Here is a 27,405-nt window from a genome sequence, read left to right as displayed (position 1 = left end):
GGGAATCAGCCAGAGACACTGGGTCAGTAACAGCTCATGGAGCCAGCAGAGCGGGCAATCACATCCAAGATCCGGCCAGTATTGCAAACACCCTCCCCTGTCAGATCTACCGAGGGGCCTGGTATCTTCTCCCAGCCTGCCCCCCATCTGTTTAAAACGGGGTCGGACCTTGATGCCAAGAGCAAACCCATCCCCCCCTCGTGATTCCTCACCCCAAAGTCTCTGGGGAAAATACAGCAGAGATTCAAACGGACCAACCCACCGGACTGAGGCTGTGGCTGAGGTCAATAGCTTAAGCGCTACCAGGGCCTGACAGCTCCCAGAACGGCTTGCTGGGGAACGGAACAGAACAAGCCATTCGCCCCCAAGAACAGCCCCAGATCAGAGCCCCCCCCGGCTGGTCGTGGCACAGGTTCCAGCTGGCATCGGAACAGCCCTGCAGGATTTGGGTCTACAAGGCTAAGGAGTGAATGAGGCCAGAGGAACCGCAGCCTGTCCGAGGTTATGCTGAAGAGCCAGAGGGTTGACACATCAGCACTGAGCTGTAACCCTTGGCTGGGGTGTCCAGCCCAAGAGGCAGGGCAAGCCAAATAATTAAGGCAATGCCTAGCTGGGGTGTTGACGTACAGGCTTCCCCATCAGTCCAGGATCTGTCCCATCCCCTTTTCATGGTAGATGCCACGTGCAGCCTCCAGTCCATTGGTGCTGTCTAAGGGCTCCCTCCCCTCTTGTCTGGAGAGACCAACTCACTCGTATCGTTTAAATAGCAAAATAAATTACGTCAGCCTGGCTGGAGCAACCAGTTTCTCGGGACACCAAGAGACCGTGGGACACAGACGCATGACTCCACACCAACGTCAGCGCCGGCTCCTCCGGGACCGGCGTGACAGACAGGACTGGACCACAGCCACACAGACAAAGGCACAAGCTGTTTCACAACCGAGTTGTAGCCACATGGAGAGAATGCGGGGGGATCTCTTCCAGGGACCCCCAGCCGGAGCTCTGGCTGAGCTAGAGTATCAAGTCTTTCAGGCAAGGAGAGGTCAGGAGGGGCCTGCGAGCCAGCCGGCCTCCACTCGAGCAGCTGAGTGCACAACGGAAAGTGGCGTTACCAGTAGTTCAAGAAACGCCAGATGCTTAAGCACATTTAAAGCGCAAGGAGGTCAGTTCTGGTGCTTGCTTGGTCCAGAAAATTAACAGGAAGAGGGCAGGGGTGGGAGGGCAGACCTCAGAAGGTCAGAGGCAAGGAGTGATTCAAGAGGCCCCTGAACCAGCACAGGCTGCAGCCAGCGTCAGGAGAATGGGATTGACATAGAAAAGGAATAAGAGGTGGGGCTGGGAGCCCAGCCTAGATTCCAGCTCCCTCAACACGAGTCAGATTGGTGGGTGTCAGGGGGTCACTCTAGAGAGCTGTCAGAATTGTCTCGAGCTAATCAGCCCCCTCACAGAGATTGCCTCGGCCCAGGAGGTTCAAGGTTTAAGAAAACCAGAAGTGGCCGTTTCTGCCCTGATTGACACATCTTTAAAAAGGAACCCTAAAAAAGGAAAAGTCTCCGACCAGGACCACGCTCCAGGCACTGATTACATCACAGACTCCTTCTCGCAGGAGCCAATGGCAGCCAGCGGGACGGGCCCGTCTCTCTTGATCAGTGGGGAGCCTTCCTCCTCGCCCGGAACCTTGCTGGGGCCCAAGTCCTCAGTCTTGATCTCCACCAGCTCCTCGGCTTCAGCCTTCCCCATTGTCCTCTCTGTGTACACCTGCAGGAGGCCGGCTCCAAAGGCGTCTCCTTCCACGTTGAGGACGGTGCAGGTGCGGTCCCTGAACAAACATAGGAGGATTGGTGGGTGAGCAGACAGGCAACAGCAGGGAGTCAGACACTGCTCCCCAGCTCTGAACCAGGGGCAGGGGCTTCAGTGCCACCGGGAGACGGCAGCCCAGCGCTGCCACAAAGCCCCTGCCCAGCAACCCAGAGCCCGTCACGCAGCTCTTGACCTCTGGTTGGGCTGGATGCTGACTTGGCACAACTGTGGCAGATGCCGCCAGAGGATTTCTAGAGCAGGAGGAATGCTGCACCCCGCAGGATACACCCTTGTGCCCCAGGGCACGTCCCATTCAGAGCCAGGGATTTGCTCCGAGCTGGTCCCACTCAATCAGGCTTTTTAGCTGCTAGGCCCAGAGTGTTCAGACATGGGGAAGTAGCACCGAGCTACTCGTGGGAGACTAACCCACGCACCCCCTTGCTTCAGCTGCCCACTGGCAAAGCGGCACTGCACTGTGCCGCGGGGCTTGTCTACGTGGCACCGTCCCTTCCCCTTTGGAAGCAGGGGCGGCTGCGCGGCAGGCGAATGCAGCAACCGCAGCCTTGCAGAAGCTGAGCTGCAGGCCAGCCAAAGGAACAGCCCCGTCCAAGCGGAGACAGCCTATGGGGAGTGCAGCCTTGTGTCACTTTGCCCAGGGCTCTCCCCGTGCGAGACTGCTCTCAGCTGGTTTAACGTGCTCTGCTGAGGCTGCAGAAATGTAGGGGGCCCCCGGGAAGCGGATTCCCACGGACCCAGCCAGCCGGCCCATTCCAGGCAGCTGCACCCGCCGAGCCCATCAGACGGATCTGTCTGTTCTACCCCGTACAGCCCAGGTCAGTGTCTTTGCCCCCCTGTCCTGCCCTTACACAAGCCAGTCCACAGCCAGGATGAGGGAGATGTCGTTGGTCGGCAGCCCAACGGCTTCCAGGATGATGGCGAGGGTGAGGACGCCACCGGCAGGGATCCCCGCTGCCCCCACGCTGGAGGCTGTAGCTGTGACACTGCAGGACAGAGAGAGAGAGAGATCAGACACGTCACCAGTGCAGCAGGGGTGCTCTTACATAGCACTTTTCACTGGTGGATCTCAAAGCACTTCACAATGTAACTCACTTATCCTCACAACCCCCCCACCCGGTGGGGCAGGGCTCTTATTCCCATTGTGCAGATGGGGAAACTGAGGCACACCGGGCCCAAGTGACTTGCCCAAGGTCACACAGTCTGTGGTGGAGCTGAGACTTGAACCCAGGTATCCCAAGCCCTAACCACGTGATCCTTGAGTTAAGGAGTACGTGGCCAACGGATGTGTGTCAGCACCGCTCAGAGAAGGGACCTCCCAGCAGCACAACCAGCCAGTGACAGGCCCCACGCCAGCCAGCAAAGAGTGAGCTCTTCCCCTTCCACCCACTGCTGGGGAGGAGCGTGGGCAGCATCTCTCGACTAAGGAGGAAGCATCCGGCTCTAATGAGCCACGGGACAATCACGGGACACTCTGATCACTGACCCTCTGGGTCACCTTGTGTGATGTGTACCGGATGGATCAGCATGGCTGAGCGCCCCGCACTCAGAGGCAACGGCATATCCCAGTCTGACTCAGTGCCCACGCTTGGAGGGGGGTTCGGGGCTGTGGCAGAGCAGCTGGGTGAAGTGAAAGCTCCTACGACAACAGCTCGTCTGTGCCTTAGCTCAGACAGCGACCGTATCCCAAACATCGCCCCAGCAGTGTCTGCACTGGGGAAACGCAGACACAACCCAGGCGTGAAGGCCGCCTTTTAAGAGCACGGGGTGCCGGGGGGAGGGGAGGGGGAGAGGCGGCGGAGCTGGGCCCCTCAACCCCCTGGATTTCCAAGACCTGGGAGTTCTGCAGAGGCAGGACATTCAGCCTCTTGGCTGCTAACCCTTGTAACTCGCACTGGTTAGTGCCAGGGCTCAGCTACTCATTCACTGTGCTCAGTTATAACACAGAAGCAACTTTCATGTGACGCTGGCTCACAGCAGGATCTCCCCTGGTCTTGGCAGCAAGCTCATGACTCCATTTTTCCTATGTGAGGCAGGCAGGGAGATTCCCTGTTTCCTGCAGAAAGCCGCAAGAGGAAGAGGAACAGCCGGGTGGGGCCAGACAACGGGGCCTAGCAGTTAGATCAAGAACCTGGGAGTCAAGGACTCTCGCCTCTGGACAGAAGCATGGTCTCGTATGGAGATAGGACTCCTGGGTTCTAGTCCAAGCCCCGCCACCGCTTGGCAAGTCCCATCACCTCCCTGTGCCTCAGGACCCCACTCGCCCCTGTGTAAGCCAGGGCTAATAACCAGCCCAGCTCTCGGAGTGGGGTGGGGCAGATTCTGTGGCTCAGTGTTTTAGCGCCAGAGCAGGGTGCGGGCTGCTCCACTCACAGGATGGTGATGACCTGGATGAAGTTGAGCGGGATGCTGTTCAGCTGGGCGATGAAGACGGCCGCCACGCACTGGAAGAGGGCGGCCCCGTCCATGTTGACCGTGGCCCCGATGGGCAGGATGAAGCGGCTGATGTGCTTGGAGACGCCGTTGTTCTCCTCAACGCACTTCATCATCAGCGGCAGCGTGGCAGAGCTGTGGAGAGATCAGAGCGCGTACGCTGAGTACTCATGCACCAGCCCAGCTAGGCCTTGAGCCGGGTGTGTACGTAAGGGTGGGCAGCCAATGCAGAACTTCCTAATAGATCCATAGGCACCCTTCCCTGTGGGAGAAGGGCACCCATAGGCTACACTACAAATGGGAAACAGTCCCCACCAAGTTTGTTACCTCCTTGGTCTAGATGTTCTGCTGTGCAGCAGCCAAAGCCAGGTGCTTCACTGGAGAATGAATGCACCTCACTTAAATAAATAAAAAATATAAATTAAATAAATGAATGGAGATATCCTATCTCCTAGAACTGGAAGGGACCTTGAAAAGTCATCGAGTCCAGCCCCCTGCCTTCACTAGCAGGACCAAGTACAGAGCCAGGGCCTCCCTGATCTGCTGGAAGCCTCCCTACGAGAGGTTTACTCAAGCCCCATAGCTCCTGTGCCCACAGCTAGCATTACAATACCTGGAGGAGGTGCCGAAGGCAGTGGCCAGCGCTGTGAAGATGCCCCAGAGGAACCTGTAGGGGTTCTTGCGTGTGAAGATGAAGTAGATAACTGGGAGGAGGATGAAGCCGTGGATGAAGTGCCCTAAGACACAGCAGCAGATGTACTTGCCCAGGCTGGTGAAGAGGACCACCACGTCCTCCATCTCCACAATCTTGCCAGCCACCAGGAACATGATACCAAGGGGAGCGTACCTAAGGGCAGGAGAGACCAGTGAAGACAGGGAGACCCCCCCCCCTCAGCCAGGTTGGCAATTATCCTCATTTTGTAGATGGGAAAAGCCAGGTTAAGTGTCTTGCCCCAGATCTGCGTGCAGTGGCCAAGCCAGGATGAGAACCCAGGAGTCCTGGCTCCCAGGCTCAGATCCTCAAAGATATTCAAGCTCCTAACTTCCACCGAAATCTGGGCTGAATCCCTTTCTTAGTTCATGCTACCTCTCATAGGTCAGGAGGAATCCACATCGCCTGAAACAAGTCTGCCCAGCACATGCTGCTCGGGAGTGGAGAGGAGGTTACATCAGAATGGCCATACTGGGTCAGACCAAGAGTCCACATAGCCTAGTATCCTGTCTTCTGACAGTGGCCAACACCAAATGCTTCAGAGGGAATGAACAGAACAGTGCAATTATCAAGTGATCCATCCCATTATCCAGTCTCAGCTTCTGGCAGTCAGAGGTTTAGGGACACCCAGAACACAGGGTTGTGCCCGTGACCATATTGGCTAGTAGGCATCGATGGACCTATCCTCCAGGAACTTCATTCTTTTTTGAACCCAGTTATACTTTTGGCCTTCACAGCATCCCCTGGCAAGGAATTCCACAGGTTGACTATGCATTGGGTGAAGAGGTACTTCCTTTTGTTTGTTTTAAACCTGCTGCCTATTAATATTATTGGGTGACTGCCTGGTTCTTGTGTCACGTGAAGAGGTAAATAATACATCCTTATCCACTTTCTCCACACCATTCATGATTTTTCAGACCTCTATCATTTCTCCCCTTAGTCATTTCTCAGCCTCAGTCAAGCTTTTTAATCTCTCCTCGTATGGAAGCTGTTCCACTCCCCCAATCATTTTTGTTGCCCATCTCTGTACCTTTTCTAAGTCTAATGTATCTTTTTTGAGATGGGGCGACCAGAACTGCATGCAACAGTCAAGGTGTGGATTTATATAGTGGCATTATGATATTTTCTGTCTGATTATCTATCCCTTTCCCAACATTTTGACTGCAGCTGCATATTGAGCAGATGTTTTCAGAGAACTATCCACAATGACTCCAAGATCTCTTTCTTGAGCGGTGACAGCTAATTTAGACCCCTATCATTTTGTATGTATAGTTGGGATTATGTTTTCCAACGCGCTTTACTTTGCATTTATCAACACTAAAGTTCATCTGCCATTTTGATGCCCAGTCACCCAGTTTTGTGAGATCCTTTTGTACCTCTTTGCAGTCTGCTATGGACGTAAGTGTCTTGAGGAATTTTGTATCATCTGCAAATTTCGCCACCTCACTGATCATCCCTTTTTCCAGATCATTTATGAAGGTTGGTCCCAGTACCAACCCCTGGGGGACTCCGGTATTTACCCTTCCTCCACTGTGACAACTGACCATTTATTCCTACCCTTTGTTTTCTGTCTTTTAACCACTTACTGATCCACGAGAGGCCCTTCCCTCTTATCCCATGACAGCTTACATTGCTCAAGAACCTTTGTTGAGGGACCTTGTCAAAGGCTTTCTGAAAGTCCAAATACAACAAGAGGACTCAGCGGGGCAAGATCCCAGAAGAGGTGGATAAGCAGTCCAGCCATAGCCAGGAGGACTTTTGCTGATCCTTGCTGTCCACTCCTCAAGCCCAGAGAGAGGATTCTATTTATTGCCCTTTCCAGTCCAGAGATGCGCGCACCAGACCCTTCCAGAAGCAAAGAACCCCACAATCCACTAATGCATTCAGCTAGGGAAAAAACTCCCATGATCTTTCCACTCCCATCTCACACTACACCATGGCGTTTCCAATACAGCAAGTCATTTACCCATCTCCCAACAGCAGAGGAAGAACAGGAATGTCCAGCCGCTAAAAGGAGGCAGAACTGGGTGTAAGCACCAATGCGTAGTCACCGCTGCACCTGGCATATTGGCACACCGGGAAAGAAAGTGCCAACAACCGCGTCCAAGAGCATCTGCGGTATAATATTACGCCCCCGGCATGCGTCTGACCCAAGATCAGCAGAGCAGGGCCAGGTTCTATTTGTGGCTCTGCAGATGACTCTGCCACCCTGGATGAATCACTTGACCTCTCCCTTTCTGTAGTCAGGCTCACATCCAGGTCTCGGAGGGCCTGAGAGCAAGGCACTAACTGTACGTACTGGTGAGGGAGCCCAGCTCTTCCAGAGTGAGGATGTTAATGAATTAGCACTGAGCCAAGTGGAATCGTTTCCATGTTAAAGAATTAGCACCGAGCCAAGTGGAATGGTCTCCATTACTGCACAGAATCACCACACAACTCTATCTGAGCAGCTTGGTAGATTCCCATCACCAGCTCATCTAGCCCCATAATTATCCCCACAGGCCTTTGCACCCACCCCCCACAGCTCTGGCTATCTACCCAGGGCGACGCACTACAGGAGACAGTCTTATCGCCAAGTTACCAGTCACTGCCCACCCCTCACCGAATCAACCCCCTTCTCCCAATGGGTGCAACTAGCTGCCCTTTCATACCACATGATCCAGGCGACCAGCACCATGGTGGCTTCATTGAAGGAGTTGAAGAACTTTATCAGGTTCTCCCCCTCGGGCCCAAGCTTCCGCAGAGCGATCCCAAAGACGATGGCAAAAACCACCAAACCCAGGATGTTCATCCCTTCCACCTCATCTCCCAGGGGAACCTGAGCAGAGAAGAGGTCAACATTTGTCGTCAACATTTGTCATCAGAGGAACAAGGTAGCTCAGAGAAGACAACAGACCAGGGAACAGAGAAAGGCTCTAGCTATTTGCGGCTGCTTGACAGGCGTGAGTTTGGCAAGAAAGGAGAGCCTTGTAGAACTTTAGCCATCAGTACTTTAAGGTCCCAGAAGGCTGGAGAACCTGGAGAGGTGACCTCCCTGCATTTGCGAGACACAGACACATGCATTGCCTGGGTCTTGTCTTTGCGATCCTCTGCCCAGCACTCACACTACTGAACAGATGTCTGTACAGTCATGAGCTTCCATAGTGGACCATGCTGGGTGGCATCTCCAGGAATAAGGGAGATGGTCTGGATAGCATTTGTGAAGGTTGGTGTCATACACAGAGTCCTTCCATGACCACTTGACTGAGGACAAGGGGGAGCAATGGGAATGGCCTGTTCTCAGATTCATGTTGTTAACACATACCTATCCAGTCACCATCCAATTTTTAAAAATACGGGGCTTCATCTTTGGGAGATAGCACCTTGTCTGTACTAAGGAGGCCTGTCTGGCTCTCCCAGGGGTTCCTTGGACACGGCTGGGAAGGGAACAGAGTAGGACGCAAAGCCTCTAGTTCTGAGAGGCTACTACGTCCAGGCCATGAAGAAGCTCCCTGCAATTATGTCCTATTCCAGAGCAATGGAGAAGAGGCCGATGGGGCACCAGCAGTGTCCTAGTCACAGACAAGGAGGAAGCAGGGGTGGGTCTGCAGAGTTCCCATCTGGACAGGACTCTTAGCACCAACTATAACTGCAGCATAATTGCCACAAATGAATTTGGGGCAAAAATCTAACTGTGGATTGGTCCTGCTGTGAGCAGGGGGTTGGACTAGATGACCTCCTGAGGTCCCTTCCAACCCTGATATTCTATGATTCTATGATTCCAAGGCCCCTCCAATCCAAACAGACACAACAGCTTAGCGGATTTAGATGGTCCCACCCCAACTGGGCCTCACCACTAACCAATCCCGTATGAGCAAACAGGACGGACTCAGGCCAGCCTAGTCTCTGGCTCTGCTGTAAAGCAGAGGCCTCCGTGTGCAGCTTCTGACATGGGGTTGGGATGACAGCAGTTTCACCTGCTCCCTGTGTTCTTAGCAGCAGAGGCAAGGCTGAAGGTTCATCTCAGCAGGGATCAGACCAGAGCGGCTTGTAGCAGCACCGTTCCCCAGGATGAGGTTCTTACCTTCTCCTCTGTGATGGTTTCATTGAAGACTCCCAGGTCATCGGTGACATTCTTCCTGATCACCACTAGCTTGTAGTGGGTAGCATACTGGAGAGACAAAAGGGGAGATAAACTGCTTCAGCCATGTCTTATGATTAACCCCACACAGTTTGGGGGCCTACAAGATGGGCTGAGATGGAAAAACCCACCCAATGTTGTTTAATGGCCAACAGGGTGGGGGAGTGTGCACGCTTGGTATGAAGTTATAGGTCACACGGTACAGCGTAGTGACCAGTTACACTTTAGTTACACTGCAATTACAACTATAACCGCAGCATAATTGCCACAAATGAATATAACCCAAAGGTTAGCGTGGTGACAGATTTGCTTATGATCCCCTTGTTCCATTAGCAATAACTGCACCTGCCAAACTACACTGTATGTAAACCCTGCAATTACCGCGATGCTTACACTGAAGCCTTCACCTGCTACCCAGATCCTATAATCAGGTGCTTAGCCGGAGCTTGCCAGTTCCCAGGTGTATTTTTAGAATCCATGTGCATTAAATGCACTGCAGTGTGAGCAGGCAGAGTTCCCACACAATGGAGAAGGGTGAATTTACATCCCCATCTGGGATTTGCCTTGGTTGTTAACATAATTCTCAGCCTGAGTTCCCCCACCACCCCACCCACCTGAGCTTAGCTCTCCATTAAGGGCTCTCTCCCTCTCTAAAGGGCACACACTGATTGTCCTTTTTCAATCTCAGGAGGCCATCAGATACCATGGCAGACCCATCAGAAGAACCTGGGGAGATTGAGCGCCACTTGGATCCACCTGATCCTAATTCCGAGTGACTCAGCAAAACCACCACTGTCTCTCTAGAGCAGGCATTATGCACCCAACATCACGTTCATCGTTTATTCTTTTCCCAGAGGCCCCACTGTGCTAGGCGCTGTATAAACATATTGAGGGCACTTCTCGCCCACCCTAAGCCCAGGGCCGGCTCCAGGCACCAGCCCAGCAAGCAGGTGCTTGGGGCGGCCAACCGAGAGGGTCGGCAGGTCCGGGTCTTCGGCGGTAATTCGGCGGCGGGTACCTCACTCCCTCTTGGATCGAAGGACCAGCCGCTGAAGACTGAAGCGGCGGCGGTAGAGCAGATCACGATTGCGGCTTTTTTTCTTTTCTTTTTGCTGCTTGGGGCGGCAAAAAGCCTGGAGCCGGCCCTGGCTAAGTCTATGGAAGGCAGCTCTTGACAGTCCTGCAATACTCCATGAGAGTCAGTAGGTTCCATCTACACTACTGACCTGTGAAGGGACTGTTCTGCCCCCAACCCGGAGGATATCTGCAGTGCAGGCGGCACTAGGACGGTTTCCTACACTCGGACAAACAGCCCAAGGACAGTTTCTAGAACGGTTATTAAGGGGAGACCTGCGGGACACAGCGCAGCGCATGGGATGATGCAGCGAGTCACTTACCGAGCGGAACGCCGCCGACACCAGGTTGGAAGGGAAGATGTTCCTGTGGAGAAGGAAAAGGTTTAGACAGCGAAGCTTCAGAGAAATACAAGGTCACTAAATCGGCCCCCTTCGCATTAGAGATCTCAGAGCAAAGGTTTGTCTATACAGGAAAGTTAAATCAATCTCGTTTGTTCACTCGAAGTACCCTGAATTAACTGTATAGAACTGAAGGACGCAGCACGGAGCTGTTATGTGGCCTTAAGGTACAACCTCTGTTAATTACTGCAGCCACACAGCTCTGCCGTTGTTCAAATGAAGCAGGAAGCGTTCTGGGCAGCTGTCCCCATACTGCCAACTTCTACCGCTCAACTCGGTGCTCTAGGATTTTTCTCACGGTGCATTGTGGGAAGCCTCCCAGAACCTAGAGGAATTCTGGGACTTGGGGAAGGAGATTGGAGAAATACCGATGATTCCTCTCCTACCATCCCATAATTCATCTGCATTTTGCCAGCGCCATTTTCAAACTGCTAATCAGACCGCCCTGGGGACACATGGAGCGCAGAGCTCATGTCAGGATGAGGCATGTGTATTGGCAGTCACTCAGCCGACAGGCCTGGGTCAGGAGCTTTGGATGCGCAGTGATACAGCCACTGAGGGGGAGAAGAGGAAATCTAGCCGTTACTCCAGCATGGCATTTAACCGGAGCAGCCTTACTGAGTGCAGAGCTGTTTTTGGGCTTGGTCAACTAGCGCAGATGGAGGAGGACAGGATAGTGCTGCTCAACGGGGCTGACCAACAGTAGCTGCAGCAGGCTACGGTCCTAGAGATCTCTGCAGAGCTCACCCTGGAGCAGCAAAAGCCCAACATGAGAATTCCCCTCTGCACAGAGAAGTGTGGGGCCATTTGGAAGCTCACCTTTCCCCCCCCCCCCCCCACTGCTAGTGGTCACTTAGTGATCTGGAGTTTTGTTTTGGGGGCGGGGGAAGAGAAATCAACTGCTTGGGCTGGTCTTGTGGAGGTGTGCAAGGCTATTAAGAGGATGCTTCTGGCCCCAGGTCAAAGTTTGGCAATGCCTGTGCATGGGTGGGGGGCCTGCATGGTACAGGGGCAATTACTAAGAGATTAGTGCCTTTTCTTTGCACCACCCACACATCCCAGGCCAGAGATTTTGATGAAAATGGTGCTGCAAAATGACAGTGGCACATGCATTTGGAAGAGCGAAGGGAAAGCAGCCATGGCACCGAGCCAGGCTGGCTATTTCTCCTCACAGCATGCCTTGTGCAGAACATAGCAAACACTCATCACAAAACATCCACGAGCCAGGGAAGAGAGCCGGGACAAGAAGTGGAGAGAATTTCTGAACATTATAGACAACCTCTGAGAAAACATGTCCCAAGCGTTCAAGGAAACAGGAGCAGTGATGCAACTGTGACTCATGTGTTTGTGCACTGGTTTTTATTAGGAACTCATAGGATGGAGGGATGTGATGTAAGTGATGTAATAGAATGTCCCAGCCAAGTTGGGCAAAAAGATCCATTGAGTTAACAAGTAACGCCCACCACAAAAACACTACTACTTTAATAAAAGAAACCCAGACAGTTAACCAAGAATGTAGGCCACAGAACTGTGACACACCCAGCCTATGGGGTGCTCATAATCTCCTGGAGGAGGGGCACTCAGGCCTATCCTTCTGCAGAGGGTTGAGTGAGGTCTTTCCCACACCACAGTCGTCCCAATGTGATGCGTTCCACATCGTTGGCAGGGCAAGACTTAGGGGCAGTGCTTGACCTTTGCTACAAAAAAAAAAATCTCTATCATGTCCCTTTCCAGGGCCGCACACTCTCCTGTGAGCCTCCACCATTCTGCCTTCATAGGCTGCAGGCACTGGTTCCCTGAATGTTTCCTCTTGTCTCTTCCTCATCATTGGAGATTTGAGCTAATTTTATTGGTGCCAGGACCCTGGATGCACAGGCCACGGGAACCAGCTGCTGAGGGGAACCAGAATGATCACATTTATTCTCCCAGTGCTAGTTCCCATACCAATAGTGAGAAAACATTGCTTCTCCTTCTGCTTTCAGAATGCCCTTCCCCTCTTCTCTTCCCACTTGTCTATACACCTATGTAGCAATGCTGGGTAGGGGGGCAGGTTAGTGGTAGCCTGCAGGGGTGCTTATCCTATTCTTATGTTGGAGAACTGGCCTCAGGGCAGTCTTGTTCCAGAAGGCAATGGGCAAACCTAGGAGAGATGCAGCACTGCTATTCCTGAGGATAGGGTCTGCCCAGCTGCTGCAGGAATGGAAGGGGACCACTAGCTCTACAGGGTGTAGATGGCCATGAAAAACATGTGTGCTAAAGCACAGCATTCCCTGTGCCTTAATTTTTTTTTTTTTTTAAATGAACACCTGTAAAAAAATAAACCTTTACAGCAACTAAACACAAAGGTTCACAGCCTGTAGGAAACGATTGAAAATGCCTTGTGATTCTGGAGTGGCTCCCTAAGCAGATTTCGGCCATTTACCTCATACAGTTTAATTGTATCTTAATTGAAGTGCACTGGAACAACCTGGGACCCAGAGTACGGTTCCTGCTGGAGCGGCTGCTACAACAAGCATAAACTGTGTACAGAGGAACCCCCACCATGGCCCTGGCTGGGGTATTTGCTATTTTATAGCTTTAAGTCTCTGGCAGAGGTCCCCTTTTGAGCATGGAGGAGGACGGGGATGATAACTTCTCTCTGCCGGTTTGTCTTCGAGCTCTGCTCAGCTTGGTAGAGGACAGCTGATACCCAGAAGAGAGCTGTTTAACACCCCCTAGACAGTTGTATTGTAACGTGGCACATAATATGGGTACACCTCCCACCCACAGCATGGCAAAGCGGACTGCTGGTAGATCTCTCCTCCATGGCAGCTTCAGTCAGGCTGCACACACAGGGTTCTTGTGATCTCTGCATGTGCTATGTCACACAGTTCTTGTCTACCCAGGAAGACCTCCTCGGGCTTAGACCCCGTGGTGTGGAAAGGACCCTAGACATCTTGGGTATTGTCATGCTGTCTTGGATGCCTTGTAGAAAACAGCTCCTAAGAATGTCGTCACTGGAGTCCAGTCCCATTACCTACCCATGTGATGAGCATTACTGGAAACCCTGTTCTCCTCCCTTGCTTTCAGATACCTCTGACAGAGCCCCTTTGCTCTGGCTGGCCACTAGAACCAGGCCTGGCAGTGCCCCCTCATCTCAGTATCTTGTAGATGTCTGCAGTCCAATGCTGGACATCGTTCTTGCTGGAGAGCTGCAATCAAACTCAGGTGGTCTCCAGGAAATACAGGGCATGAACTCACCCCTACCTGGTACTGTAGAGAGGCAAAGCTGGCTGCATGCCACCACTTAGAGTATGCATCCAGTCAAGATGAGCCCAGAGCAGAAGGCAGCACAGACAGGCCAATCCAGATGTGAAGCAGTGCAGTGTGGGATAGCAACAGGAGGAATGCCAGCAGCAGAGTAGTTAGTAATGCATCCATGTGAACCTTAAGCAGACAAACTGGAGTCACTCCTGTTCTAAATAGGATTCATTACAACAGCCTGATCTGGCAACATCCCTCTAGACAAGCCCCGACTCTCACAACCACGGTGAGCTTCTAGCCATTTTACAAAAGCACAGAGATCAAGTGCGTCTTCCAAGGCTGCAGCATCAGCACTGGGGATAGAACCCAGAAGTCCTGAAATGGAGGCTTTGGACCGGACCTGTTTGCATGGCTTTTCGGGTTGCTTGCTAGCAGCATAATACATAAAAGAGCAGGAGCCTGCAATGCTCTTTGTGCTCAGAACTCAGTGACGTCCTTATGAGTTAGGGTAGGGGAGTGGTGGGTGTGCTCCAAGATGAACTCGCACTGGAGTGGTAGTCTCACTTGAAAGCCACTAAGATGGCACCATGGAACCCCATATTTGTAAGGTCTCCCCTATCCCAGGGGGCTCACTTAACACTTATTACAATAGCACAGAGGTCTCAACTGACTTAGGGAATCCCTCTGTGTTGTGACCAGTACCTGCATCTAGCAAGAGGGGAAACCAAGGCACAGGCAGGGGGTGGGGGGGGGGGTGAGAAAGAAGAGGAGTGACTTGCCCAAGGTCACCCAGCAAGTCAGTGGCAGATCTGGGACTAGAACCCAGGTCCCAAGTCCCAATCCAGTGGCCTACGCTTCCTCGTTCCTTCTTGCGATCATCAACTATCGGGTTGACTAATTTTCCAAGGGAAGCACATTGTGCTCTGCAGCAATCCTGTTTTTATTGGAGTGGAACAGTTCTGTTATGAGGAGAGTTAGAATCCAGGCTGCTCTGAGTTTACCGGAGTCCTGGGTGCTAAGAACGCCTCCACCTGATGACAGGACCATATTATAAAGGGATTTTTAGAAACAGCCCCCCTGCTCTCCCCCTCCCCCCCCCCCCCCTTTATCAGAGGTTTGGCACAAAGGCAATATTTGTATTTGCCTCACAAGTTGTCCATGGGGCCTTTTCATGCGCCTTTGTTACTTTCATTTAGTAGTGATCTGTCTGATCAGATCATCCACTCCGGTGAGCCACTAGACAACAGAAGGACTGTCCCCAGCAGAGTAAATACCAGCTTAGCTGCAGATCCTGGAGCATGCTACACTGCACCTAACCAGTTGTCTCTGGTATCCGGATCCATCACTTCTTTCCCTGACGGTTGCAGTTTCTATTGTTGCCTTTGATAAGCCCTGCTACATGCCACCCATCCATTGGATAAAGGAATTTATGCCTGGCACCCACAAGTTACTTGTGACACCCACCCTATGGGTACACACAATATACATGCCTCTGTCCTCTACACATCTCTAACTATGGGCAAGAGACAACCTCTTTGCTTCTTACCTAGAGCACAGACAACACCAGTGGTCTCACTGGGGAGCTGCTAGGGTTGAGAACACTGCACAGGCCTTTGACACACTAGGTAGATTGGCAAGTTTCTATAGGAATAATTCCTTGGGTCAGTTTCATACAGTTGTAGGATACATTGTGCTTGACCCATCAGCCCCACATTTATCCTTTGGGTCCCACCACCTTCCTCTAAACATACTGACCAGCCCTCTTCGTTAAGGATCACTCATAGATCTGTCTGACCTCCTCCAGGGAATTGAGTAGCATAGCTGGACAAGATTAGACCCAACACTACATTCCCTGACTATCAGAAACACCTCCCATCCCCACAAGGATCTCCAAGCTCTTTGTACCCAATTCATTTAACTGGGAAATGAAGGCCAAGAGCTTAGCAGGATTGATATGAGAATTAGATGTTCATAAGGATAACTAGGATATCTAGAGTTGGTCATTAATATTAAAAGCCAGGAGTTTTGGAAGGGATTACCCCTGAAGCAAGGAAGGGTGTTGTGACAACTTCTAACTTCTGGGGTCAGGAGATAGTTTCTCTGGGGGCAGGTTATCCCAACACTGCTGGGTTTCTTGGACCTGCCTCTAAGGCAGCTGGGATTGGGTTCCGTGGAAGGAATGGGTTAGATGGGCCCCTGATCTGATGCAGTCTGGTAATTCCTGATTTCAGAGATGGGGAAACCGAGGCCCAGACAAGGGATAGTGGCTCGCTCAAGGTCACGCTGCGAGTGGTAGAGAGGAGAATTGAACCCTGGAGTCCTGACTCCCAAAGCTGCACCTCAGCCACACAGAACAGAGCTTTCCTCCCCCTGGGCAACATGACACTAACGGCTACTTCCATCAGAAATTTTACATGAGATCAGAGAGAGGGGATTTCCCATGGAAGAGCCAGCAGGCCCTTCAACAATTCCCAAGGCTGAAGGCAGACCTGAATGATCTGTGCCTCAGGTGCTGAGGTGGGGTGAAGAGTTACCCAGGCACTTTGCCCGGCCTTCACATCACAGTCCAAACCCAACTTCTCCCAGCCCACATGGACAAGCTTGGCTGAGAAGCACCATCCCTTTGGGGCAGCGGGGAGATGCCTGCATCTTCTCTGCCAGCAGCCGGCCCTGAAACACGAATCCAAACAGCAGTCACACGGGGCCGCCACAGTCAAACCCCAGCGATTGCCACATTCCAACACAGGACTGGTTCTAAAGGGAGCGACTGCGTTTTCCCCTCAAGAGAACTATCCTGATCCAAAGCAAACATGGCATGAGCCCAGCTCAGCCCTAGCTGGGAGTGGGGTGGGTAGGGGGACTGTATACTCCCCCCTTGGAAGGGGCTTACCCACTGCAGAGGTAAAGGGAGTATTCAGGCAGGCTCTGGAAGGGGAAGTATATGGCTGCCATGCTTGTGATCCTCTTAAGGACACAACACCCTGTCCCCAAGTTACCCAAAGATAGGAGCCAGTAAGTACCAAAAGCAACAAAGCTCCGCAGACTCCGCTGTCATGTGCCTCCAGCTAATCCTGCACAATAGGGCTAGTGTGAGCCTTCCTGCCTCATTCCCAGAGCGCTGCCACGGACTGCATTAGGGATCTAGTTCCCAGTCACCCTCCTTTACAGGACTCCCCAAGCAGTCACAGAGCCCAGCATAAGGGGCAGTGTGATCACCAGGGCTGTGGGGTGTTCTGCACACGTACAGAGCTCTACTCCAGCACTGTGGTCTCCTGCAGCCGCTTCTGTCCCTGCCTGTCTCAATCCCATGGGGAGAAGGGCACATTCATTACAGAGCTCCATTCTTCACTGGTTGACAGTCTGAATTCATCCCCTGGATTCATGGCAATCCTTCCCCATCTGCAAGGAGTCAGATCCCGCTACGTAGACACACCAGTTGAACTGGAGTTTGAGCAGCCTTAACTGGTCCCATCCACTACAACATAGGACTGGTTTATGCTGGCTGGAAAGGACTACAGGGGGAAAACTCATAGGGCCCCAACTCTGTTGCCCTTGGGACTCGTGCTCACTAGTGCAAAGGATCGGTGAACCACCACCAGCTCAGCATGGCGGCATGTCACTATGTGCACCGACGCGAGTGACTGTACAAGATCCCACAAGCAACAGACTAAGGCCCCAGATGTCTGAAGTGGTTCTCTGTTTTTTCCATTCAAACCACGGAGCGGCTTTCTAGCCCATTCTCTTCCCCTTATAGCCCCTGCAGGCCCAGCCCCAACCCCACCACCTGCAGCTAAAGTCCATATTTTACCAGACTTCCTGTTTTAGCTTCCCCATCTGTGCAATGGAGTTAATAGCCCTGCCCGGCCTCCCCAGAGGAAGGGAAGATACTGATAACAGAGCACTCATGCTCTACTAACCTAAGCCATAAAAGATCAGGATTTTCACATCCAATCTTATCAGCCCCTGCTCCAACTCTAGGTAGGTCTCCTAGCTCTGATGCTGGCGTGATAATTCTCACACTGGGTCCAGCTGGCTTTCACAATTAAGGGCTGGTCTACACTACTGCTTAAGTCTATGTAACGTACGTTGCTATGGGGCTGAAAAAGACACACACCCTCCCCGAGCATCGTAAGTTACATCGACCTAAGCGCTTTCCACACCAGCGCTACATCTCCTGCCGACACAGCTTCCGCCTTCTCACAGAGGTGGAGTAATTTTGCTGACTGGAGAGTGCCGACGCGCTTCAGCAGTTGCGCGACAGCTGCATTGGTGCAGCTGTGCTGTTGTAGCGCTCCAGTGTAGACTTGCCCTTAGGCTCAGGAAGGCAGTAGATCGTCCACAAACATGTCAGAGCATCACAGGCCAGCATCTCTCCTCCTCACATTCCCCAGGATCAATAGGCCAAGGTTTCCTTCTGTTTCCACCCTAGCTGTTAGGAAGGCTTCTCTGAGCACAAGCCAACCTGTGCAGGTGATTCAGATGAGTGCTGGTTAGAAATACTGAAAAACAGAGGAGATCGTTGGTGTCTGATGGCAGAAAATTTAACTGGTTGTTAAGATGGATTCTACACATTTCTGAAACCTCTAGTCCCTTGGCAAAAATAACGGGAGCAAACCCCTTGCTCCAGACAAGCAGAAGCCCAGCGGGAACATTTCTCTGGCTCTCCCAGGGCGTTGTCTGTGTCAGAGCTTCCAGAAGCAGGGATAAGGTCTTTGATCTCTTATAACCAAGCGCACACTGATGCTTTGATACATCACACATCTCCGTGCAGGAAGCCTGGCAAGTAGGGACAGAATCTAACATCCTCAAGTGTCTCTGATTTAATCTCAAAATAAAGTGCTACCTTGCCAGCCCCAGAAACTGGAGAGCTGCTTTTATCCCGGTATAGCACAGGCAAACGCAGGATGACCACACACCCAGGCATGCCTCAGCCAGCAGCACTAATTGTGTTGTAATACCTACAGTGTACAGCAGTGCTTTTCATCTGTAGATCTCAATGCACTTTACAAAGAAGGTCTGTACCATTCACCCCCCATTTTATAGAGGGGGAAACTGAGGCACGGTGAGAGGAAGTGGCTTGGGCAAGGTAATCCAGCAAGCCAGTGAGAGTCTGAACAGAACACAGCTCTATGGCACCCCAGTGCAGTGCTCTAACCACCAGGCCACACTGCCTCCCAGAAGGGTCCTCAGCTCTGGCAGTTGCTCACTCTCACTCCCCCTCTTCTGATCAGGATAGCAGAGCCTAGAGGAGCCAAACATGCTGTAGGGATCATCCATTTTCCTGGGAGCAAGGGGGAGAGGAAGCAGTTTATTCAGATGTGCCCAGATGCCCTTGGATGGGCATTTTGACCTGTTCAGTTTTGACTGTGTACACAGTTCTCCTTTGAAAGAGGCTTCAGCACAGCTTCCAATGGGGGAGGGAAAGTGCTGGCTTAGGGGTCATGACCAGGACTAATAATGCCAGCAGTAATCATTGGATAGATATACCTGCCTGCTAGAACTGAGACCACACTTATTTCACACAGGGTGCTGAGCAGCCGTAATAGGGCAAACAGATGTTAAACCCATGTCAGAGTCAAACCAAGGATTCCAGATCCTGGCTGCTGCTGGTTGTCCTAACCCCTCCGGATCAACATGTTTACGATGTCACTTGAGCATGCTAAACCTTCCCTAGCGCCAGGACACATGGAGCGAAGTCCTGGTTAAAAAACAAAAACAAAACACAGGATCACTGAAGATTAGTGAAATGCCAGGAAATTCCAACGTAAAGCCAATGACACTGTCCTCAATTTCCCCTTGCTGCAAAGGGATGAGATGGAGCCTATTAATGACAAAAGATCTGCCTTGAGGAAGTCTAGCGCTGTAGTTTTAGATGCACCCTTATCTTCGTAACAGAGAATCCTGTGGCACCTTTAAGACTAACAGATGTATTGGAGCATAAGCTTTCGTGTGTGAATACCCACTTCGTCAGACGCATTCATATTCACCCATGAAAGCTTATGCTCCAATACATCTGTTAGTCTTAAAGGTGCCACAGGACCCTGTTGCTTTTTACAGATCCAGACTAACATGGCTACCCCTCTGATACTTGACAGCCTTATCTTAGGTATCTCTTCCACTTCTAACGGATGTCTCAAGTGGGCAGCAGTTTTGCATGAGCAGAACCATTGACATCTGTCTAAATTTGTGCTGCCACCCAGCTGACACTTCTATAGTTAATGAGAACCTGTCCCTTTACCAATCACACTGGCCCAAATCCCACCCCTCCACCATCCTACTCTTGCTACAGACACCCAAGATCGCTATTGTTAGAACAAGTTCTTTGCCTCTTTTGGACATCTCATTGCTCTCTGAAGTTTCACTGTCGCACCTGTGAGCTATTCCCAGCTGTATGCGAGAGTCAGACATAAATCTCTTTGAAGACTAATGCCCAAAAATTGGCCGGGAGGGAAGAGCAGTGAGAAGAGATTCAGGACAGTTAAAGGACCCAAAATAACCTTTCTAAACTCATTTAACTTGGTCTAATCAATTTAAACGCTCCTTTTGACCTGGGTCCTGTGGACAACTAGGCACATGAGCCAGCCACTTCAGGAAAAATGGTCCATTGGTTACAACATGAAAGCTGGCACCCCAAGTCCCAGCCTAATTCCCTGCTCCACCACAGACTCCCTGTGTGACCTCAGACAAGTCAGTTAGCCTCTCTGTGCCTCATTCCCCCATCTATATAATGTGGATAATAGCCCTGCCCTACAGGGGGATTCTGGGGATAAATACATTAGACCGTGAAGCACTTTGAGAGCGGATGAGAAGTGCTATATAAGGAATTGTCAGTTCATGCAGAGTGCACAGGCCCTTCATTGTGACAGAGCACTGTGGCTGAATGGGACCGTTGGGTTCTGCCACGTAGGTCTGTATTTGTTTTGGGAACAGATTTAACGATGGCTTTTTTAAAAAAATGGACAAATCCCCCTTACGCTGGATTACTGTCGCTTATGAAAGCTACAGAGTAGATTCCAGCTGTAGCAGAATGCACATTGTAATTCCAGCCACTCCAAACTCTTCAAGCACAGTCATAAATGGGTTTGGACAGTTAAAGCAGTTTATAATAGTTTAAGCTACCAATCCCATGGCAGCCTCTGGGGCCTGCCGAGTGTCAGCCAGCTGCAATATTCATTTACACACAGCCTAAAAAGATCAATGCAGACTTGACCTGAGTGACAGAGCAAGACAGCCGCAGAGCCGGGAATAAAATCCAGGAGTCCAAGATCTACTCACCTCCAAATCTGGCAGTAAATCGAAGACAGAAAGCATGCAAACCCCATTAAGTATCAGATGCATCAGTGACGATCCCTTTCTCTAGGCTGTGCATGGTTTTATCTCAGCATTTGTTTTGCCCAGAAGTTTTGGTTTAAGGTAGTCCATTTTGGCCCATGTAGAACAGGTGCTATCCTGGGCAAGGAGGCAAGTGTCCCTGACAAGTAGCAACTGGGTAAAGCAGAGAGATCATTTGAAATAAGGGTGTGTCTACACAGCTTAGCTATCACCAAATACACTATTCTAGAACAGCTCTCTGTGGGGACACTCTATTCCAGACTTTCATCTGAAGAAGTGAGGTTCTTACCCACAAAAGCTTATGCTCCCAATACTTCTGTTAGTCTTAAAGGTGCCACAGGACCCTCTGTTGCTTATTCCAGAAAAGTTACTCTGCTTTCTTGGCCCTGCAGATGGGGGAGCGTGCATGGAGATCTAGTTTGTACTCTACTTTGCCAGTAGAGAAGGTCTGAGACAGAAAGCCCAGCTGGGCTCTTTAGATTCTCCTTAGCTTGGTTCATCATCTTTTGGCTTTAAAAAAAAAAAAAAAGTTGTTTTAACTGGAATCAGCAAGTTTAAGACAGACCACATCACCAGTTAGTCATTTTTCTACTGAACACTTCACTGGAAAGGCTCCAAATGGGGGTGTCTTAGAGGAGACTGGATAATTCGAGTTAATGATCAGAGTTGCCCCTCTGGTCTGACCAGCTGGCCAATATCCAGGGCCCAGCAAGGTCATTTCTATTAGGAGGAGAAATAGATGAGTCAGTATTCTTGGTGTTACCTTGTTTGTTCACAACATCCAGAGTCCTGTTTCCCAGCAGGCAGTTTCTTTGCTCTGAAATTCCTAAGCCTGCCATTCCAGCATGCTCTATGCGCAAGAAGCTTCCTCTGAGGGTCATGCTCACAATTCCTTGTCCTGACTCTCTGCATCCAACACCAACTCTTAGCTCCTTCATTGGCAACTCATCAGTCCACACAGCTTTACTCTGACCTGCCATGCATCCTAGTGCCTTTGGTGGTAGCCCCCCCCATTGTCTGCAGCTGTTTTTACTACACAGAGGGGCTTAATTGCTTCTGAGTCTGCAGCTGTCTTCATGGACAAAAAGTGCATTTTTACCAGGAGCTTAAACCCCCCCCCCCCCCCTCATCTATCCTGCTATACAATCCTGGTGGTGACAAGGCCCTGTCATTTTACTGCAAGGTAAACTAAGTGAGGTCAACCATGGGCAGAGGGAAGACACTGTAATGAGATAGCTGGGTGAGGCCTGCACAATGACAGGGCCTTGTCTCCACAAACAGTTTTCCTGCTGTAAACAAAATAAAGACCTACCCACCCACTTTTTTTTGGGGGGGGGGGGGGGGAGAGGGACAGGAACAGCGAAGATGTAGTTCAAGGATTTGTCTATACACAGTTATTCAAGGACAGCTATTGAGCTTTGAATTCACAACATACTTGAATCTGAATTAACTTTCAAATGCAGACATGCTCCAGGAGTACTTGGCGAACCCACAGGCTTTAACAAGGGTTGTGATTGTCTTTGGATCCCAGCCACACCTGCTGGCACCCAGGAGCACCTTTTGGCATAATAGCAATAGAGAGTTATAATTTCGCCTATTTGAACTCAGACAAAGGCAATAATAATTCATTGGCAACAGGCAGTTAGAAATTTCTCCTCTTTTGTAAGAGACATTTGCATCCCTGACCCAGACTAAGCCAACAACTAAAGCATTGGCGCCCTTAACTCTCCCTTGCAAAAGGCAAGGAAACAAACCAGGTCACAAAAAAATATGCAACAGCCCCACTAGGAAGAGAACACTTTGGCTGCTATTTCTGATTTTACAACACAGGCAACAAGACTACTTTGGATGGGTTAATTAACCCTCTCACCTTTCCACCCTACTATTCTAGTGGTGCTCCCCAAAGACCACGGACTTCTTGTGCTGCTGCCCTTGGGGCGTAGATAAAGCTACATCGGAGGTCTTTACCTCCTAGGAGCTCCTAAGAGCTATTTTAGCCTTTTTTCTAGACTTGAGGCAGACAGCTTCGTTTTAGACGTTAACCCATGCTTGACAGTTCAAAGCTCTGCTTTACTATCCCCCTACCCAGCCTCTGCATGGCTAGTGCTGGAATGCCTGCCCAGAGCAGCACTCCAGTCTCAGCCCCACCCTATGCAGCACTTGCTTTGCCTGGCAGCAGACTCAACACAGAGTCAACATTGCATCAGACAGACAGGACTCCACCTACATCTCACCCCCACATCTCCTAAAGACAAGACCAGTGGTGACTCCCTCCCTGTTTGGTTTGGTTCCTGAAAAAGCCAGGGCATCTAATGCAAGCTACATTTTCATTCCACTGAAGTGAGGGAGTTTCAGCATAAGACACTGGCTTACGTGGAAGCTGGCCACTGGCAGAGCACTATGTTGGAGCCCCTGGGCAAGAGATGGCTTCAGTAGCTAGCTTGCTAGCCCCGAGCCACATAAAAAGCCCATAAAGAACACAAAGAGACTGTTCAAATGTCAGTCCTTGTGCCTCATTTCACATGAATCATGCGTAAGACGTTACGCTTTTGCCAGGAAGAGGGGAAATTCTGACAGGCTGTTCCAATGAAAGGAGGAGATTCAGGCTGTTAGGGACACAGCAGCACCTCGGCCATGAAGCCAACATGAATAGAGGGTAGTTCAGAGCAAGTGTCCAAAACACAACTAGCTAATTCTCTGCCCAATAGGCATTACACTCCAAGTGTGGGGCTAGGACATAAGTCATCTATGCAGGGATTTTTGGTGTTAGTTGATGGAGAACTCCTGCAACAAGAAATTTCTGTTCATCCATCAAAACAGGAACAGGGCATCTGATTTAAGCATGTAAATAGACACAAATGAAGCATAGGAGCGTGCCGCTATTGCAAAGCTTGGTCATCTCTCACGTTGGGGCTCCACGACCAGCAGTGCAGTGATCAAAGATACTGGGCTGGCCAAGACAGACAATAGCCAGTGCTAGTGTCTATCCTCCCCTGCCACTTATCAGCTCTCTCACAGACAAGGAGCAGCCTGTTGCCACAACAAGCTCTCTCCATCAGCAACAAGCCTGACTCCTTCACTCGGTGTCCAAATGCCAGTCCAGGCTAGCAGCTCAACCAATCCCAACTCCCACCTGACAGACTCAGGATGTCAGATTTATACCAGCACAACAGGGTCGTCACCCCAGATTTCAAAGCAATCTGTTCACAAAGAGCCTTTGCATTCATCAATTGTGATCTGGGGTTATTTGTCCTCCTCCAAGTCAACTCCCTTGGGCACAAAGTTAGTATGAAAGATGCTATAGAAGGCTGGTCTTTGTGGTTCTAATCCTCTCTCTGCCACAGCCTGCATGACTGTGGGCAAGTCACAACACAGGGATAATGCCTACCTCACATCCCTGCTCCACCCAGACCGGGATCTAGTTATTTGTATAATTCAGAAACAAAGAACGTTTGATGGTTCAGGAGCTCCGTCAGCTTTGCCTGCGTTGCCTCTGCGCTTGGGGTGAGCTAAGGCTCTACTCATTCAGCAGCAAGTTACAGGCTTCGTGACAACAATTCTCTTCCTTTTGGGCTGCATGCCACTGCTCTCATCCCCAGCTACCAAGGAGAGACTTTAATTCAACCACCACTCACTGTGACTCAGCAGATTCGGGAGGATCTTCCCTGTTTCAGGCAACTGCTATCACAAATAGACTCTCCCTACTAGGCTTTTTGTTAAAAGCTATGAGGGGGGGAAAAAAAAAACAACAACAACCCTGCCCTTAACTCTAGGAGAGAGACGGAGAGATGCCATTAGGTTTCATAACATGACGCGGTCTCCTTCCCTTTCTCACAGTGGCAGGCTGCTACGTAGCAGGCTGCAACCAGATTGGGAATATCTACTGCAAATGGACCATACTGACTGTAATTGAGACCCTGAAAAGAGTAAAGCCCTGGTAGAGCGTCAGCATCTGACACAGCCCAGAGGGATCTCTCCCTTTTATACTTTGGCAACACTTGTATAGCTTGACACGTCAACTAAGTATTAATGAATTAACAGCCTAGAGGCCAGGCTGCCTCTGCATACAGACACCATGAGCAAGAGGATGTCTGTAACGGACATGCGAAGTTTACATCAGACACAAGAACTGCAACATGCAGGCCATGTTGAGTCAGAAGTGTTGGGGACTATCACATTCCTCTGGTCTCCTGTTGGATCTCCCACCATTCCGGACATACTACATGGCTTGAAGTGCCAATCAGGTCTTTACAAGCTTCCCATAGGTGACTTGGTGACTATGTTATCTTGGTGACTTGCCCAATATAACACAAGAGTGGCCATACTGGGTCAGACCAAAGGTCCATCCAGCCCAGTATCCGGTCTGCCGACTGACCAATACCAGGTGTCCCAGAGGGAGTGAACCTAACAGGTAACGATCAAGTGATCTCTCTCCTACCATCCATCTCCACCCTCTGACAAACAGAGGCTAGGGACACCATTCCTTACCTATCCTGGCTAATAGCCATCAAAGGACTTAACTAGATAAATTCATGGAGGTTCTCTTTTAAACCCTGTAATAGATACCTACGCTGTATCCCAGTTTCCCAAACTGTACCAGGAAAGGAGGTTGGGAGTCTAAAGTCTTTCTTGGGATCTCCAGATGAGGGGAGTGCCGTGCAGGAGGCAAGGCACATTCTCATCCAACATGTCCTGCTCATCTCTCATCCCAGCATGTTACAAACTCTCAACCAACCAGACACTCAAGAGTCAGTGGACAGGAGTCTGAAGGTAGAACAAGGTTAGCAGAAAGCCTTTGAGGTTACTTCAGAGTGGCAGTTTAAGATAGTTGTCTTAGAGCAGGTTAAACACAGAACTTTAAGGTCTAATGGGGGTGGGGTGGGAGCAAGGGAACTGCATGCAACTCAGTGCACCTCTTCCTACTGTATTTTCCACTCCATGCACCTGAAGAAGTGGGCTTTAGCCCACAAAAGCTTATGCTCAAATAAATGTTAGTCTCTAAGGAGCTGGACAGAATCAACAGGGTCAGCCAGGACTTGGGTCCCTCCTAGATCTGGGGTATGGGCAGGGCCGCCCAGAGGATTCAGAGGGCCTGGGGCAAAGCAATTTGGGGGCCCCTTCCATTAAAAAAAAAAAAAAAGAAAAAAAAAGTGCAATACTATAGAATACTATATTCTCATAGGGGTCCCTGCAGGGCCCAGGGCAAATTGCCCCACTTGCCCCCCCCCCCCCCCCGGCGGCCCTGGGTATGGGACACGTGTCTGTTTTCCCTTCGCTACCAGAACAAGTCTTGCCTAAGACAGGGTCCTCCACGCTCCCCAGGTCCCAGCAGACACCAGCGCCGAGGTATGTACAGCGCCGTCCCCCCGCCCATAGCCTCCAGAGGATGGGGGGGAATTGCAGCCCCGCTCCCCCCTCCCACATACCCGCTATGCATCTGCCCCAGGGGACACGTGGCTCCCCCTGGCTTCTGCCCCCTTCCAGCGCCTCACCTGATGAGATCCAGGAAGGAGTCCGCCACCTCCTTGGCCTCGGGCACGGCGCCGTCCCCCTCGCCCCCTAGGCTGGGCGGCGCGGCCCCCTCCCCGGGCCGGATGATGAAGGCCAGGCTGACCCCGAGGGCCGAGGCCAGCAGCGTGGTGAGCAGGAAGAAGAGCATGGCCCAGCCCCCCAGGCGGCCCAGGGCGGCGGGGTCCAGGCTGGCGGCGCCGGAGACCAGGCTGCAGACCACGAGCGGCAGGATGATCATCTTCAGCAGGCGCAGCAGCAGCTCGCCGGGGAAGGAGAAGGCGAGGATCCCGGCGCGGCTCAGCCCGCCCGGCACCTGCCGCACGCCGAGCCCCACCGCCACGCCGGCCAGCACCCCGGCCACGGTCAGCAGCACCAGCAGGTTGGCGCGCAGGCAGCCCCGCACGCGGGCGGCCTTGGAGGGGGAGCCCGGCGGGGGGAAGAGGGTCCCGTTGCCGGCGTCCTGCGGGCCGACCTCCCCGTTGGAGGCGCCCTTCTCCCCGGCGCCTTGGAGGCGGACGCGGTCCCTACACGCGGCCATGGCCCGCACGGAGCGTCGGGTCCCGATGCGCGCGCGCGGGTGGAGGAGCCTAGAGACAGCGCGCGAGCTCCTCGGCCTGGGGCGCGAGGTGCCGGCGTGTGAGACTAGGGAAGCAGTGAGGTAGCGGCGGCGCTTTTGCGGACCGGCAAGGGGGCGGGGCACGGGCGGTGATTGGTGGAAGCGGTCTAAGGGGGCGGGGCGATGAGAGCGGGAAAATGAGAGACGG

General features: G+C 51.6%; 1 protein-coding gene across 1 annotated transcript; it reads right to left on the bottom strand.

Annotated features, from left to right (window-relative positions):
- Positions 1–1,581: 1,581 nt before the first annotated feature.
- LOC135892912 (neutral amino acid transporter B(0)-like) lies at positions 1,582–27,179 on the bottom strand. Its single transcript, XM_065420673.1, has 8 exons — positions 26,623–27,179; positions 10,478–10,520; positions 9,024–9,110; positions 7,612–7,778; positions 4,862–5,095; positions 4,189–4,383; positions 2,667–2,801; positions 1,582–1,819 (listed from the first exon to the last, which is right to left on the bottom strand). Exons 1-8 carry the CDS (start codon positions 27,177–27,179, stop codon positions 1,582–1,584), a joined length of 1,656 nt encoding a protein of 551 aa, XP_065276745.1.
- Between the last annotated feature and the right edge of the window lie 226 nt (positions 27,180–27,405).

This window comes from Emys orbicularis, chromosome 21, assembly GCF_028017835.1.
Source record: "Emys orbicularis isolate rEmyOrb1 chromosome 21, rEmyOrb1.hap1, whole genome shotgun sequence".
NCBI lineage: Eukaryota > Metazoa > Chordata > Testudines > Emydidae > Emys > Emys orbicularis.
The sequence above is the reverse complement of the archived record's forward strand: the minus strand, read 5'-3'. Positions and strand labels throughout refer to the sequence as shown.

Bases quoted from the DNA above. Each gene is read 5' to 3' on its own strand.
- LOC135892912 (XM_065420673.1), bottom strand. From the start codon at position 27,179: ATGGCCGCGTGTAGGGACCGCGTCCGCCTCCAAGGCGCCGGGGAGAAG. The intron at 7,779-9,023 runs GTAAGAACCTCA...TTCTCTGCTCAG, and splicing joins AAACCATCACAGAGGAGAAG to GTTCCCCTGGGAGATGAGGT. The intron at 4,384-4,861 runs GTATTGTAATGC...ATCTCTCCACAG, and splicing joins GCCTTCGGCACCTCCTCCAG to CTCTGCCACGCTGCCGCTGA.